The sequence below is a fragment of the Mandrillus leucophaeus genome, unplaced genomic scaffold (genome assembly GCF_000951045.1).
Source record: "Mandrillus leucophaeus isolate KB7577 unplaced genomic scaffold, Mleu.le_1.0 Scaffold418, whole genome shotgun sequence".
NCBI classification, from domain to species: Eukaryota; Metazoa; Chordata; class Mammalia; order Primates; family Cercopithecidae; genus Mandrillus; species Mandrillus leucophaeus.
Genome location: NW_012104454.1, coordinates 781,265 through 793,871, shown reverse-complemented (window position 1 = coordinate 793,871; position 12,607 = coordinate 781,265). Strand labels below are relative to the sequence as shown.

The 12,607-nt window shown below is 53.3% G+C and overlaps 1 protein-coding gene across 4 annotated transcripts in view; it reads left to right on the top strand.

Annotated features, from left to right (window-relative positions):
* Positions 1-4,947, top strand: part of LOC105548647 — a 26,858-nt gene extending 21,911 nt beyond the window's left edge. For 3 of the 4 annotated variants that reach the window (XR_001007421.1, XR_001007423.1, XR_001007422.1), the window contains one exon: positions 4,599-4,947. Coding sequence is in view for 1 of the 4 variants with exons in the window: in XM_011992782.1 (XP_011848172.1) it covers positions 946-1,079; positions 1,720-1,731 (146 nt within the window). In the remaining 3 variants the exon portion in view is untranslated. Of the gene's footprint in view, positions 1-945; positions 1,080-1,719; positions 1,838-4,598 lie in introns of all 4 variants that reach the window. The other variant, XM_011992782.1, reaches the window with a different exon arrangement.
* Positions 4,948-12,607: the final 7,660 nt, after the last annotated feature.

Sequence of the window (12,607 nt, the reverse complement as noted above, 5' to 3'; positions counted from 1 at the left end):
CTGTCACCCAGGCTGGAGTGCAGTGGCACGATCTCAGCTCACTGCAACCTCCACCTCCCAGGTTCAAGCGATTCTCCTGCCTTAGCCTCCGGAGTAGCTGGGATTACAGGTGCCTGCTACCACACCCGGCTAATTTTTGTAGTTTTAGTAGAGACATGTTGACTAGGCTGGTCTCGAACTCCTAACCTCAAGTGATCTGCCCACTTTGACCTCCCAACATGCTGGGATTACAGGTGTGAGCCACTGTGCCCGGCCTACACTGGCCCTTCTAGTGAATGTTTGGGTTCAGGGTGCATGAAGCAGCAGAATGCTGGTGGACACCACCTCAGCTTGCAGGCTGCTCTGGGTTTGATAGTCAGTGGGGCTCTGTCCACAGGAAGGACAGCAAAAGAAGGAGCTTTTGGTTTTTGACTCTGAAATTGGACAGGCTGGTCAGGATACAAATTCTGGCTTCCCCCACTTACCAGCTGGGTGACCTTAGGCAAGTCGCTTCATGTCTTTGGACCCTAACTACCTTCTTTGGTTATCCTGAAGATCAAACAGGATGATGGGAATGAGTGTTTTCTAAGGCTGTGTGCAGATGTTTAGTGTTAAATGCTAAGTGCAGAGGGACGCAGATATGGGGCCATTGAGATAGGTGGGGGCAATCAAGGAAGGGGGGTTGTGAGGGCCATGGATCATCGGGTGCAGTCCATCACGGAGGCCTGACTAAGAAATGTGGCTGGGCTCCGTGGCTGGGGCTTTTGTGGTCTGAAGGAGGTGAGCATCTTGCTGAGGCTGTTTCGAGAGGGACCCGTTGTTAACAATTAGGTGGTGAACTCCGTGATGGCAGCTTCTTTTATCCACTGGCCAGGTGCGAATGCTGCCCAACATACCAGGAGGAGGGGACAGGTAGGGTGCAGCTCAGCCACATTGCCCCTAACCTGCCCTGCTCCCTCCCTGCAGCCCTCATCTCCTCGTCCTCCAGGCAGCACAAGCCATTGTGGAATCTCCATCGGGTGTACAGAACGGTGCCTGTGCATCCTGCTGCTCAGGACCTCTCAAGTCCCCGATGTGATGGCTCCTCAGCATCATCAGGAGTGAGCATAATTCAGACCTATTTAGATCCATCAGCCTATGGGCCAGGGGGACCTTCAGCAGGACAGTCTTTTGTCTCCAAGCAGTCATTCCTTGTTATACAAGCAAGAGTCAGGAGGAGGAATGGTTTTGGCATCATCCCCCACAGACAGCAATGGGGCCTTTAGGCCTGGAGGGAAGGACCAGGCTGAGGCTGGCATATGGAGGTTGAGCCCTGGGCACGGGGCATCAGCTTCACCCGGCTGGGGATGCCTTCTGCTGGGTTTGTCCATCTGGCACCAGCTGGCTTCCCAGCACCGCCCCCACAACCAACCAGACTCCTTCTTCTGCTGTTGCCATGACAATTGGCTGCCATATTGTACCTCAGAGCACTAGCTCCTATCTGGATTTTCCTGTGGGGTTCCTAGAGGGTGGGAGATGGGTCTCCAGGGATTTATCCCTTTCTCTTGATATCCATCCAATAAAAATTCATAATAACATGATTTTTTAAAATAGTCTAAGTGGAGGATTACTATGTGTCAGGCTCTGTGCCAGACACTACATGTTATTTAATGTGGCTAAGAAAGAATTAATGAGATAGAATTCAAGAGGTTCCCATCCAGTTTCCTGCTACTACGACAGACTTTTTCTCTCTCCAACCAGGAAATTCCATGATCTTGCTTATTCCTGTCTTGGGAAGTCCTTCTCCATGTCTAACCAAGATCTATACGGCTATAGCACCAACTCTTTGGTTTTTGGCTTGGCATGGCTGAGTTGAGAGGTAAGGAAGGAATGCCACCTAGCTTTAGTGACTTCATAAAGGTTCCTGGGCCGGGTGTGGTGGCTCATGCCTGTAATCCCAGCACTTTGGGAGGCCGAGGTGGGCGGATCACGAGGTCAGGAGATTGAGACCATCCTGGCTAACACGGTGAAACCCCGTCTCTACTAAAAATACAAAAAATTAGCTGGGCGTGGTGGCGGGCGCCTGTAGTCCCAGCTACTCGGAGGCTGAGGCAGGAGAATGGTGTGAACCCGGGAGACGGAGCTTGCAGTGAGCCGAGATCGCGCCACTGCACTCCAGCCTGGGCGACAGAGTGAGACTCTGTCTCAAAAAAAAAAAAAAAAAGGGTTCCTGGACTCCAGCTATTAGAATTGGGAAACTGAGACTTGCCTAGCTTGGTGAGAGGTCTGAGTGCCCCTTAAAGTCTTGGGAGCCCCCACCCAAACCTTCTCTTTACAGAAGAGGAGTAAATGCCACATAATGCTTTGAAATTCCCCCTCTGTGCCCCCATCAGCACCCCAGAAAGAGTCAGGAGCCGGAGACCATGGAATAGCAATAGTCTCCTAGGCCCTCTGGGCTCCCCCTTTGGAAGCCAGTCTCCCAGCTCCTGCCTTGCGGGGAACGTTCCAACAGGGCCTCAGATCCTGGGATAGTGAGAGTTCCCTCCTTCTGGACCCCAACTGGAAGGCAGAGAATGGTCACTTTGACCTCGAGGGACATCTATAAGGGGCACTAAGCAGAGGCTAGCTTTGCTGAGGGAATCCTGAATGAGGAGCAGGTGGAGAGAAAAAGGAGGCCATTCTCAACTGAGGAAGGGTGGGCTGGGAGGGAGGGGCTGGGGATAATTTATGATATCATTGTTCCCCCACCCCACTTACTTCCCAGCTACTGTACTGTTGCTAGGAGAGCTTGGCTCTGTCTGGGGCTGGGAGGGTGTAACAGGCGGGAGGCTGTTCCATCTGCACTCCTCCTTCCCCACCCAGGGGAGGGCACCGCATGGAGCTGCATCCACCACCCCTTCCCAGGCCCTGACAGACACCAGTCTCTTCTGTCGTTCCCCCAAATCTAGCCACTCAAGGAATAGCAGGACTCCCAGGTGGGCTGAGGATCCAGAGCAAGGAATGGGCAAGGGAGTATGGAAGGAGAGACACTGGCAGACTTAGAGGGGCACTCAGGAACAGCTGGCCCACCTCGAGACCTGGGAGCCAGCCCGGGCCAGGAAGAGGGCCAGAGGGAGTCAGGGAAACAGTCCTGGCAGAGCCCAGGTTTGGAGAAGACAGAGTCCTTACATTTGAGGGGTTCCTGATGCGATGGGCAAGGCGGACCTCTCATCCCCACTCCTCCACACTGTCAAGATCCAGGTTGGAGAGCTGGCAAAGGTAGGGGAAGGAGGAGCTGGGGCAGGGAGGAGGGAGGTGAGCTGGGAGAGGCTGAGGAGAGTCTAGGAAGAAGAAAGGCCGCACTGGTCTAAGTGGAGCTGGGCCATGCCTGGCCATGGCTGAGATCCCCTCCTCTTTCTGAAATTCTCTTCTCAGATCTTAAGGCTCTTGGAGAAGTCAAGGGAGGTGAACTTTGGGGGTTTCCAAAGCTGCTGGCTCCCAACCCTGGATGGGGCAGGAAAGGAAGGCTGTGCCCACAGCTGTGCCTGACACCTGATTCCTGCGCAGCCCCTACTGGGTTTATTTGCCTTTCCTGGACATAGCTTCCCCACCCCAGAAAGGAAGGAGCTGACCCTGATTTGTGCCCATTTGGTTGTGCAAGCCCCTCCGTAGCCATTATCTCAGCTAATCTTCCCAACAGCCCTGAAAACCAGGTGATACTGTCCCCACTTTATGAAGGAGGAATCAAAGCCTCAGGAAGGCTAAGACACTTTCCCAGAGTCACAGCACTGGTACGTTGGGCTGGGCTTCAAGTGGGGCTTCGTAGACCCCAAAGCATATGTGCCCTTCCCCCGCTGTGCTGACTTCTGAAACACAAGTGGAGGGACTGAGAGAAGAGAGGACCAGATAGGTGGAATTCTTGGCATGTTCTCCAGTGTAGGCGTAAAGTCTGAGAGATGATAAACATCTTGCAGGTTGAAGACAGGATTGGGGAAGAGGCCATGGGAGCTGTGGAAGTGACCAAAAGTCTACTGGGCTGATTCTTAGCCCAAGTGCAGCCTGCTCCCTGCCTTCCTGAAGCAAGTCCCCTGGGCTCCCTGCCTAATCTCTCCTGTTCTTGGGATCTGAGTTTCCGCCTTAGGCATTTCCCTCATCCCCCCATTGCCTTGGATAGAGCACCTGGAAGAGGTGCCTAGACTCAAGCCACTGTCATGGCGGATCCCTTTGTGATGACCCCTTCCCTAGCTCCTCACCTTGGCTGATGGACGTGAGCTCCTTCCAAGACCGCTGGAAGTTTGTCCTCTGCCCCCTCCTAAAGTCTCCATCCAAAGAGTAGTTTTTGGCCGGGCATGGTAGCTCACGCCTGTAATTCCAACACTTTGTGAGGCCGAGGCGGGTGGATCACTTGAGGTCAGGAGTTCGAGACCAGCCTGGCCAGCACGGCAAAACCCCGTCTCTAATTTAGCCGGGTATGGTGGCATGCGCCTGTAATCCCAGCTACTCAGAGGGTGAGGTATAAGAATTGCTTGAACCTGGGAGGCAGAGGCTGCAGTGAGCCAAGATCATGCCACTGCACTCCATCCTGGGTGACAGAATGAGACTGCATCTCAAAAAAAAAAAAAAAAAGTATTTTTCTTTACGCTTGACAATTTTCTTTTCAGACCAAAAAGAAGCATGTACTTCATCCAGTTGGACTGGATTCCCTCTGAGAAGCCTTCCCAATTGACTAAAAGATGAGGCTAGGCTCTAGCAAGTTGAAGTGGAGAACCAGCTCCTTCAAGAAGCTTTCAGCAGAATGGAAGTGGGGAGGACCCAGATTCCAGCCCAGGCAGCCCGTTGTACCTTGAGCCATCTGGGATAAGACTTTGACCCATGACTCCCATATCCACAACCTGTCCATCCTGGCCCTTCCCAGTTTATCCTGTGTCATTTGAACTGGGATTCCCACATCCTCTGAGATGGAAGTCCCATCTCAAGTCTTCAATAAAGACTCTTGAATATTGAATCACATTAATAGTGGTTGTGGATATACCTGGACAGGGTTGGAAGGGGAGGGGCTGCAAGAGAGGGGGCAATACTGGGCTCCCTCCAACAGAGATCGGTGATACAGAAGCCAACCTTGCAACAGAAGTGGGGGAGCCTCTAATACCAGAACTCCTACCTGGTAGGGTGTGGGGCGGTGAGTGAACATCTTGGCTCCTTCCACCGCCCTCAGCCACCCCAAGGCCAGAACTCCATCCATAATCCGGTCAGTCCCAAGTCCAAGTCATGGGCTAATGCTTCCAGCCAAGGAAGCACCTAGGTGCCATACTAGGGACCAAGAGAATGGGAGAGGGTCGTGACGCTCCCCCACAGTGCCTGTGTAGGAGGTTACTGGGTGGCCTTCTGTCTCCTCCACAAAAGGACTCTCATAAATGTCCTCCTGGGTTTGAACAGACCACATAGAGGGAGCACCCCTCCCCCAAAAGGGTCTTCCATTCCTGCTGCTTCTCTGTCCACCCTCAGAGGAAACATAAGGGAATGAATATGATTATTAAGAGGAATTCAGATTAGACAGCAGGTAGGACTTCCCAACAATAACAAGGCCTGAGGGGGAACCTGAGGGGGCAGAAAAGCCATAGCAAAAAACTAGGACTGTGCTCTTGACCCCATTTTCTCCATAACACATCTGTATCCAACATGCTCCCCTAAAAGACAGGCCCCTTCTCATCTCTAAAGAGCCTTGCTGGATGATGTTAGCAGAGCCCAGACTGGCAGCACCATTTAAGCTCTCCATCACCTTCCAGAAAATCCTCCCTCCCTTCCATAATCCCTCCATGGAACTATGAATCCTGGAAATTGTCTAAATGAAAAAGCTTAAGATAACACACATGACACAATTCTAACAGCACAAAAGGGAAATTACATCTCCTTCCTACCCGTGTCCCCAGCCACCCACCTCCTCTCCCAAGAGGCAACAACTGGTACCTATGTCCTTCTCGGGCTACTCCATAGACACCCAAGCACATGTGTATAAATTCCTCCTTTCCATTTAAACACTGACTGCAGCCTTTTTAGCTCTTCTAGACCAGGACTTCTAGCCCGAGGTCAATCTGGACCTCAGGGGATGCTTGCAAATACTAAAATTGCATGCAGAATGCTGGCCAGGCGCCTGGGCACTATTTGCAGGAGGAGGGCTAACATAATGAGCCACCTGGTTTAGCCCAGTTCCTCATTTTATAGAGGAAACTGAGGCCAGAGAAGAGAAGGGCTATGTCCAGGGTCCTCAGCATGGTGGGGGCCTATCAGGAGAAGAATCCCAGGCTCCCCCTGACCTATATGTCCAGGAGCCCTAGAACTGGGACTTGGAGGGCTGACTGAGACTGAGGATGCTGCTGGGAGGAGGAGGCAGTTTCCTTTGCATCATCGTCTGGCGTATCTAAGGGGCTGAGCTCAGTCTCACCACGCCTGGGAGCTCATCAGTGCTTCTGAGGTTCCAGCCCTCATTTCGGGGCCCTCCCACCTCCTAGCCTTGCCAGGACCCACTGTGGCCCTGGGGAGGTGGGGTGAATGGAGGCAGGATCTGGCTTGGGGTCGATCCGATCCATATGAAAGAAGTTTCTCAGGTCTGCCCGCCCCTCCCCTGCTTTTGTTTGTACCCCACAACCTGAGCATCAGTCTTCATGGTTCCCTTACCATAGTGTTGGGGGGCCTAAGCAGGGAGAGGCAGCCAGCCACTGTGGCCAACCCTCTGTCTCCTCTCCTGGCCTCTGGCTTGGAGGGGAGGCTCCCAGTGGGGGAGCTGGGGCAGGCAGGAGGAGGTGGGTGGAAAGGACTCCTCTGAGCACAGGAAAGAAAAGCAAGCAGGAGAGGGCCCCAGAGGGTGGGCTGCCTTTTGGAAACAGAATGACCCAGACCCAGACAGGGGCAGAAGGGGCGGGGAAGGGCCCCTGCCTGGACAGAGATGTCAGGACTGGGGTGGGAGGACCCAGGCAGGACACTTTGGAATGTGCTCTCAGAGTCCCACTGAGCATATGCAGATGAGGCCTGTCTGTATGCAAATGAGCCTGTCTGTATGCAGATGAGGAGAGAGGGCATTCTCTTCTCAGGGTTACCATAGAGCCCACCTCCTCCCCTTCGCTCTGGGCTCCAGCTGCAGGGCAGCCTGGGAAGAGTCCAGGCCCACGGAGAGACAACCTGCAATAGAAGGTTAGACTTCAGGAAGGACTTACCAAAAAAAATGGCTAGTTCTGGGAAAGGAACTGGAGGTGAAATAGGGAATATAGAGAGGCTGTGAGAGAGCCAGGTAAAAAAAGATGGGGGTGGACCACGAAAGGACATCTCAGCCACAGGAAAACACAGGCAAACTCACAGAAAGCTTTGAGAGGGAGGCTGGGGAAGAAGAGGAAAGGAGCGGCGACTGAGCAGCCACTCCCTGCTGAGTCCCGCACAGAACGCCTTCCACTCAGTCTCACCGGATCCCAGCGATAACCTTGTGAGGCCTTTTGCAGAGGAGGCCTAGAGAAGCGGAGAGACTCACCCACATCACACAGTTTGCAAGTGGCAAGGCCCTGGCCTGTCTGACTCTATGGCAGGCAGCCACAGCTTAGACCCTTCCCACTGCTTCCTGGCAGACACTGAACAGCTCTTCCTACCTGAGGGGAGAGGAGGGGCACTAGGGGTTGGAGAGCCATGCCTTGAACAGGGGCCTGATATACCCTGAGGGGAGGTCCAGTTGGGTCTCAGCCAAGGTAGGGCCTGCAGAGGGCTGAGAATTGCCAGTGCAGTGCCAGAGAAGGCTACTGGGGGAACTTGGGTGGGCCGCAACCAAGAGGAGACCATCCTGGCTGGGAAAGATGCCAGGGATGATCCAGTGGGGGAAACTGAGACCCAGAGAGGTTAAACCAGTTGCCCCCTCACTCAGCAGGTCCAGGTAGAAGCTAGGCCTAAACTCTAGCCCCTGGGCCTCTAGCCCCTTCCTAGGAGTGCAGAGGCCAGAGGTGGAGGGGTCTCTGAGAACAGCCTCTCCTCTTCCTCGGGTGGCCCCTGGCCCCCACACATCCAGTGGCGCAGCCAAGGCCTTTGTGGAGAAGCTGTGGGGAAGAGAGGCCCCTTGTTGGCCCATTCATCGTGCCGGAGGCTCGGCTGATGCCAGCCCCCGGCACCGGCTGGGCTCTCCTTCCTGGGGGTGCCAGCCAGCCCCCACCCGCTGCCACAGCCAGCTCCCCAGCTCTGTCGTTTCCTGGAGCCTCGGGGTTTGGCCGTGGTCCCGGCTGAAGGATGGCGGGGAGCCCCAGCCCCCGCGCCCCCCGCACCTCGCCTTTCACACGCTGGCACCAGAGCCGTGGGAACGCTGGACGGCAGCTGGGCACCGGTGCCCGGCTCTGCCCACCCCCAGACCAGCCAACCTCAGAGAAGGGGAGAGGAACAGGCTGCCCCCAAAAAAAGCCCCTCCAGGATGGGGCCGTAGAAATACTTAGCACTAATTATGAATCTGGGGACAAACAAGGCATTTGCAAGTCAATTAGTGACAGAACTTTCCCAGGAAAGAGGTTCATCCAGGCTCAGCTTCAGACAGGGCCACATGCTGGGTCATCTTGTCCCTCCCCCTGCCTCTGCCCTGCTCGAAGCTCCAGGGATACAGACCGACCCCATGTTCTGCCAGCCCCTATGTGGCTGAGGGTGCCAGGGTCCTGAGCGAGCCTGGGGGGGTGGTGGGAGGGAAAGGCTGAGCCCTCCTGAGGTCAGCTGGAGGTCAAAATAGGGCTGTCACCAGGAGACATTCTGCCAAGGCTCTGGCCTCAATTCCACCTGTGACAGAACCTGGTGGCTCCTGGAAGGAGATGCCAAAGAGTCCACTGGCCCAGACAGGGTGGCCCGAGTGGGCTGACAGGGAAATAGAAGTCATTGTAAAAGGGCCAGTGGGAGATGCTTCCCAGATAACACAAAGAAACCAGGAGAAGAGGAGACCAAGGGGGAAGACAAAGAGTCTTCAGGCATCTCAGCAATTGTCCCCAGGCCAGGAGGCACACTGTGGGAATTTCAGCTCTGCCTGCAGGGGAGCCTCCAGGTAGACCAGCACGGATATCTGGGGCCACTGCCCATGGAGAAAGAGACAGAGCAACAGATCTTGCTCCTCCTGGGACAGAGAGGCCTTTAGTTGGGAAAGGGCCTCTCTACCAAGAGAACCCCTTAACTGGGGAAAGAGAGAGAAGGAAAGGGGCTGTGTAGGGCAAAAGCCCTAGAGCCAGCCCCACCATCTGAGGGAGATTAAGGGATTATTATTAAATGGTGTTTGAGGGGCTCCAAGCAGGTGGGTTGGGGCTGGTGCTAATGATCTAATTGCTGCTTCACCAGGGCTTCCGCCGGGGCCTGGCTGCTGGGGCTCTGTAATGAGTCGGGCGTTTTTTTAAGGGAGGTGGAAGAGAAGAGGCGGAGCTGAAGGGCCAGGAGGGGAAGTCTTTTTCTTCACTTTGAGCGCTCAGCACACGTGCTCACATGCTCTGGCCAGTCCTTCCCTTAACGCCCTCCCTGGAAAACCAAGATGAAGCCTGCAGCCTAACGGAGTCATGGGAGGCCTGGAGAAGACTTCTGGGAGCCGGGAGTGAGCAAAGAGGGTGCTTAGATCCCCACAGAGAGAGGACACTGAGACAGGGGATGGTACGGGAAAGAGAGGTGTCCTTGGAATAATTAGGGCAGATGTTGGAAGTAAATGCTCGGTGCCACAAAGTGAAAATAGCACTCAGGCAAATGTTTTCTCAACAAGGCAATTTACTTCTATAGCAGGGTGCGTCTCGAGGATGGAGCAATGACGAGAGCACACCAGACAAGGGAGGAGAAGGGGGTCTTATTCCTAATGCAGCTAGTCCCTACTGCTATATCTTTTCCCTATTGGCTAGGGTTGGGCCGCATAGTCTAAACTAATTCTGATTGGCTATTTTAAAGAGAGCGAGGGTACGAGCTGGAGTGGCGGGGTGAGTAGTTTTGGTGGGAAGGACGGTTACAGAGCAGGTGACTAAAGATGACTAAGGACAGAGCAGGTGATAGCGGCTAGAAGGGAGTTGTTTACTGAGACTAGAGGCAAGAAGACATAAAGAATGAGGAAGTTAAATTTTAAAATGGAGAACAAGGCCGGGTGCAGTGGCTCACGCCTGTAATCCCAGCACTTTGGGAGGCCAAGGTGGGAGGATCACCTGAGATGGGGAGTTCCAGACCAGCCTGATCAACGTGGAGAAACCCCATCTCTATTAAATATACAAAATTAGCCGGGTGTAGTGGCGCATGCCTGTAATCCCAGCTACTCGGGAGGCTGAGGCAGGAGACTTGCTTGAACCCAGGAGGCAGAGATTGCGGTGAGCCGAGATGGAGCCATTGCACTCCAGCCTGGGCAACAAGAGCAAAACTCCGTCTCAAATAAATAAATAAATATAAATAAATAAAATGGAGAACAAAGAAAAGGGGAGCTGAACATACTGATACGTTGATTCTTTGGAGAGGGACTCAGAACTCATTATACTTAACAATTTTCTCCCTCTTGAATTTTAAAGGAAGTTAACAGGCTAAAACCTTTGAAGAGGAATTTATTATATCCCACACAGAGTACAACTGAAAATGTAGTCTGTGTCAGGCACTGTACTGAGCACTTGACAAACTGACTTAACCCTCACAACCATACAGTAAAGACTGAGAAGGGCCGGGCGCAGTGGCTCACACCTGTAATCCCAGCACTTTGGGAGGCTAAGGCAGGCGGATCACCTGAGGTCAAGAGTTCGAGACCAGCCTGGCCAACATGGTGAAACCCTGTCTCTACCGAAAATACAAAAATCAGCTGAGCGTGGTGACAGGCACCTGTAATCCCAGCTACTCAGGAGGCTGAGGCAGGAGAATTGCTTAAACCCAGAAGGCGGAGGTTGCTGTGAGCCAAGATCACGCCATTGCACTCTAGCCTAGGGGTCAAGAGCGAGACTCCATCTCAAAAAAAAAAAAAAAAAAAGACTGAGGAGGAGATACACTCCCCCAACTAAGTAGATGTCAAGGGTCCCAAAGACCAGGGGTGGCCCTTTTCAGTCCCTTCCTTCTTCGTGGGATGGGTCAGATGGTGAAACCCTCTCTATACTCTGAGAGTCTACAGGCTGGAGGTCAAGAGTGTGCAGCTTGCAGCCCAAAGACCTCTGGCTATGGGAGTCCAGACTCACCCAGTTTGTGCAGGCTGCTCTTTTGCCTCTCGTGCAAAAAGCACCCGTGGGCCCGGGTGTGGTGGCTCACGCTTGTAATCTCAACACTTTGAGAGTCTGAGGCAGGAGGATCACTGGGGCCCAGGAGTTCAAGACCAGCCTGGGCAACATGGAGAAACCCTATCTCTACAAAAAAAGTTTTAAAAATTAGCCAGGCATGGGCCGGGCGCGGTGGCTCAGGCCTATAATCCCAGCACTTTGGGAGGCCGAGGCGGATGGATCACAAGGCCAGGAGATCAAGACCATCCTGGCTAACACGGTGAAACCCCATCTCTACTAAAAATACAAAAAAATTAGCTGGGCGTGGTGTGGGGGCGCCTGTAGTCCCAGCTATTTGCGAGACTCAGGCGGGAGAATGGCGTGAACCCAGGAGGTGGAGCTTGCAGTAAGCCGAGATCGCACCACTGCACTCCAGCCTGGGTGACAAAGCAAGACTCCATCTCAAAAACCAAACAAAAAAAAATTAGCCAGGCATGGTGGCTTAGGGCTGTAATCCCAGCTGCTCAGAAGGCTGAGGTGGGAGGATCGCTTGAGCCCAGGGGCAGAGGGTACGGTGAGCTGATCTGGCCACTGCACTTCAGCCTGGACAACAGAGCAAGACTCTGTCACAATAAATAAATAAATACATACATACATACATACAGAAAGCACCCTGTGAACCTGGATGCACAGTGGTGTCGCACCACTGAGGCTTTGCACATGCTGTTCCCTCTCCTTGGGAAGCCATTCCTGCTGCTCACTGTCACCAGCGAACTTCCACCCACATGGCGATACTGTGAGGTCTTCCTTTCCCCTCCATCTCTGGGCTCCCCTCAGAGTTGAGGGTCAGTTATGTCTGGCAACCCAGAGCCAGGCTGAGAGGGTGCTCACTACTTTTTCAGGACACAAACAAATGAATGGCCTTGTGAGGGGTGGGCATTCACCTTTATAAACGAAAGGCCTGAGACGGTAGCTCTGGGAGGACAACCAGGAACCAGGTGCGTGGGCTGTCTCTGGGATGGGAAATGGGTGCAGAGACGCAGCGGACAGCAGGCCTCCTACTGTATAGTAGACTCTTTTGCACCTTAAAAGTTTTGGTATTGTTGTTGTTGTTGTTTTGTTGTTGTTGTTGTTGTTTGAGACAGGGTCTCGCTCTGTTGCTCTGTCACAGGCGTGAGCCACCGTGCCCGGCCACTGCACCTTAAAAGTTTTATTACATGTGAAGAAATTATTTATTGAGAAACAAATTTAATTTAAAATATTATTACTTCTTTTTTTTTTTTTTTTTTTTTTTTTTTTTAGCCTGGAAGGACAGTGTTTAACCCCAAAGGCCAGAGCATAAGAGAACCTCTGGCTGGGCACAGTGGCTCATGCCTGTTATCCCAACACTTTGAGAGGCCGAGGTGGGCGAATCACCTGAGGTCAGGAGTTCAAGACCAGCCTGGCCAACATGGTGAAACCCTGTCTCTACTAAAAAT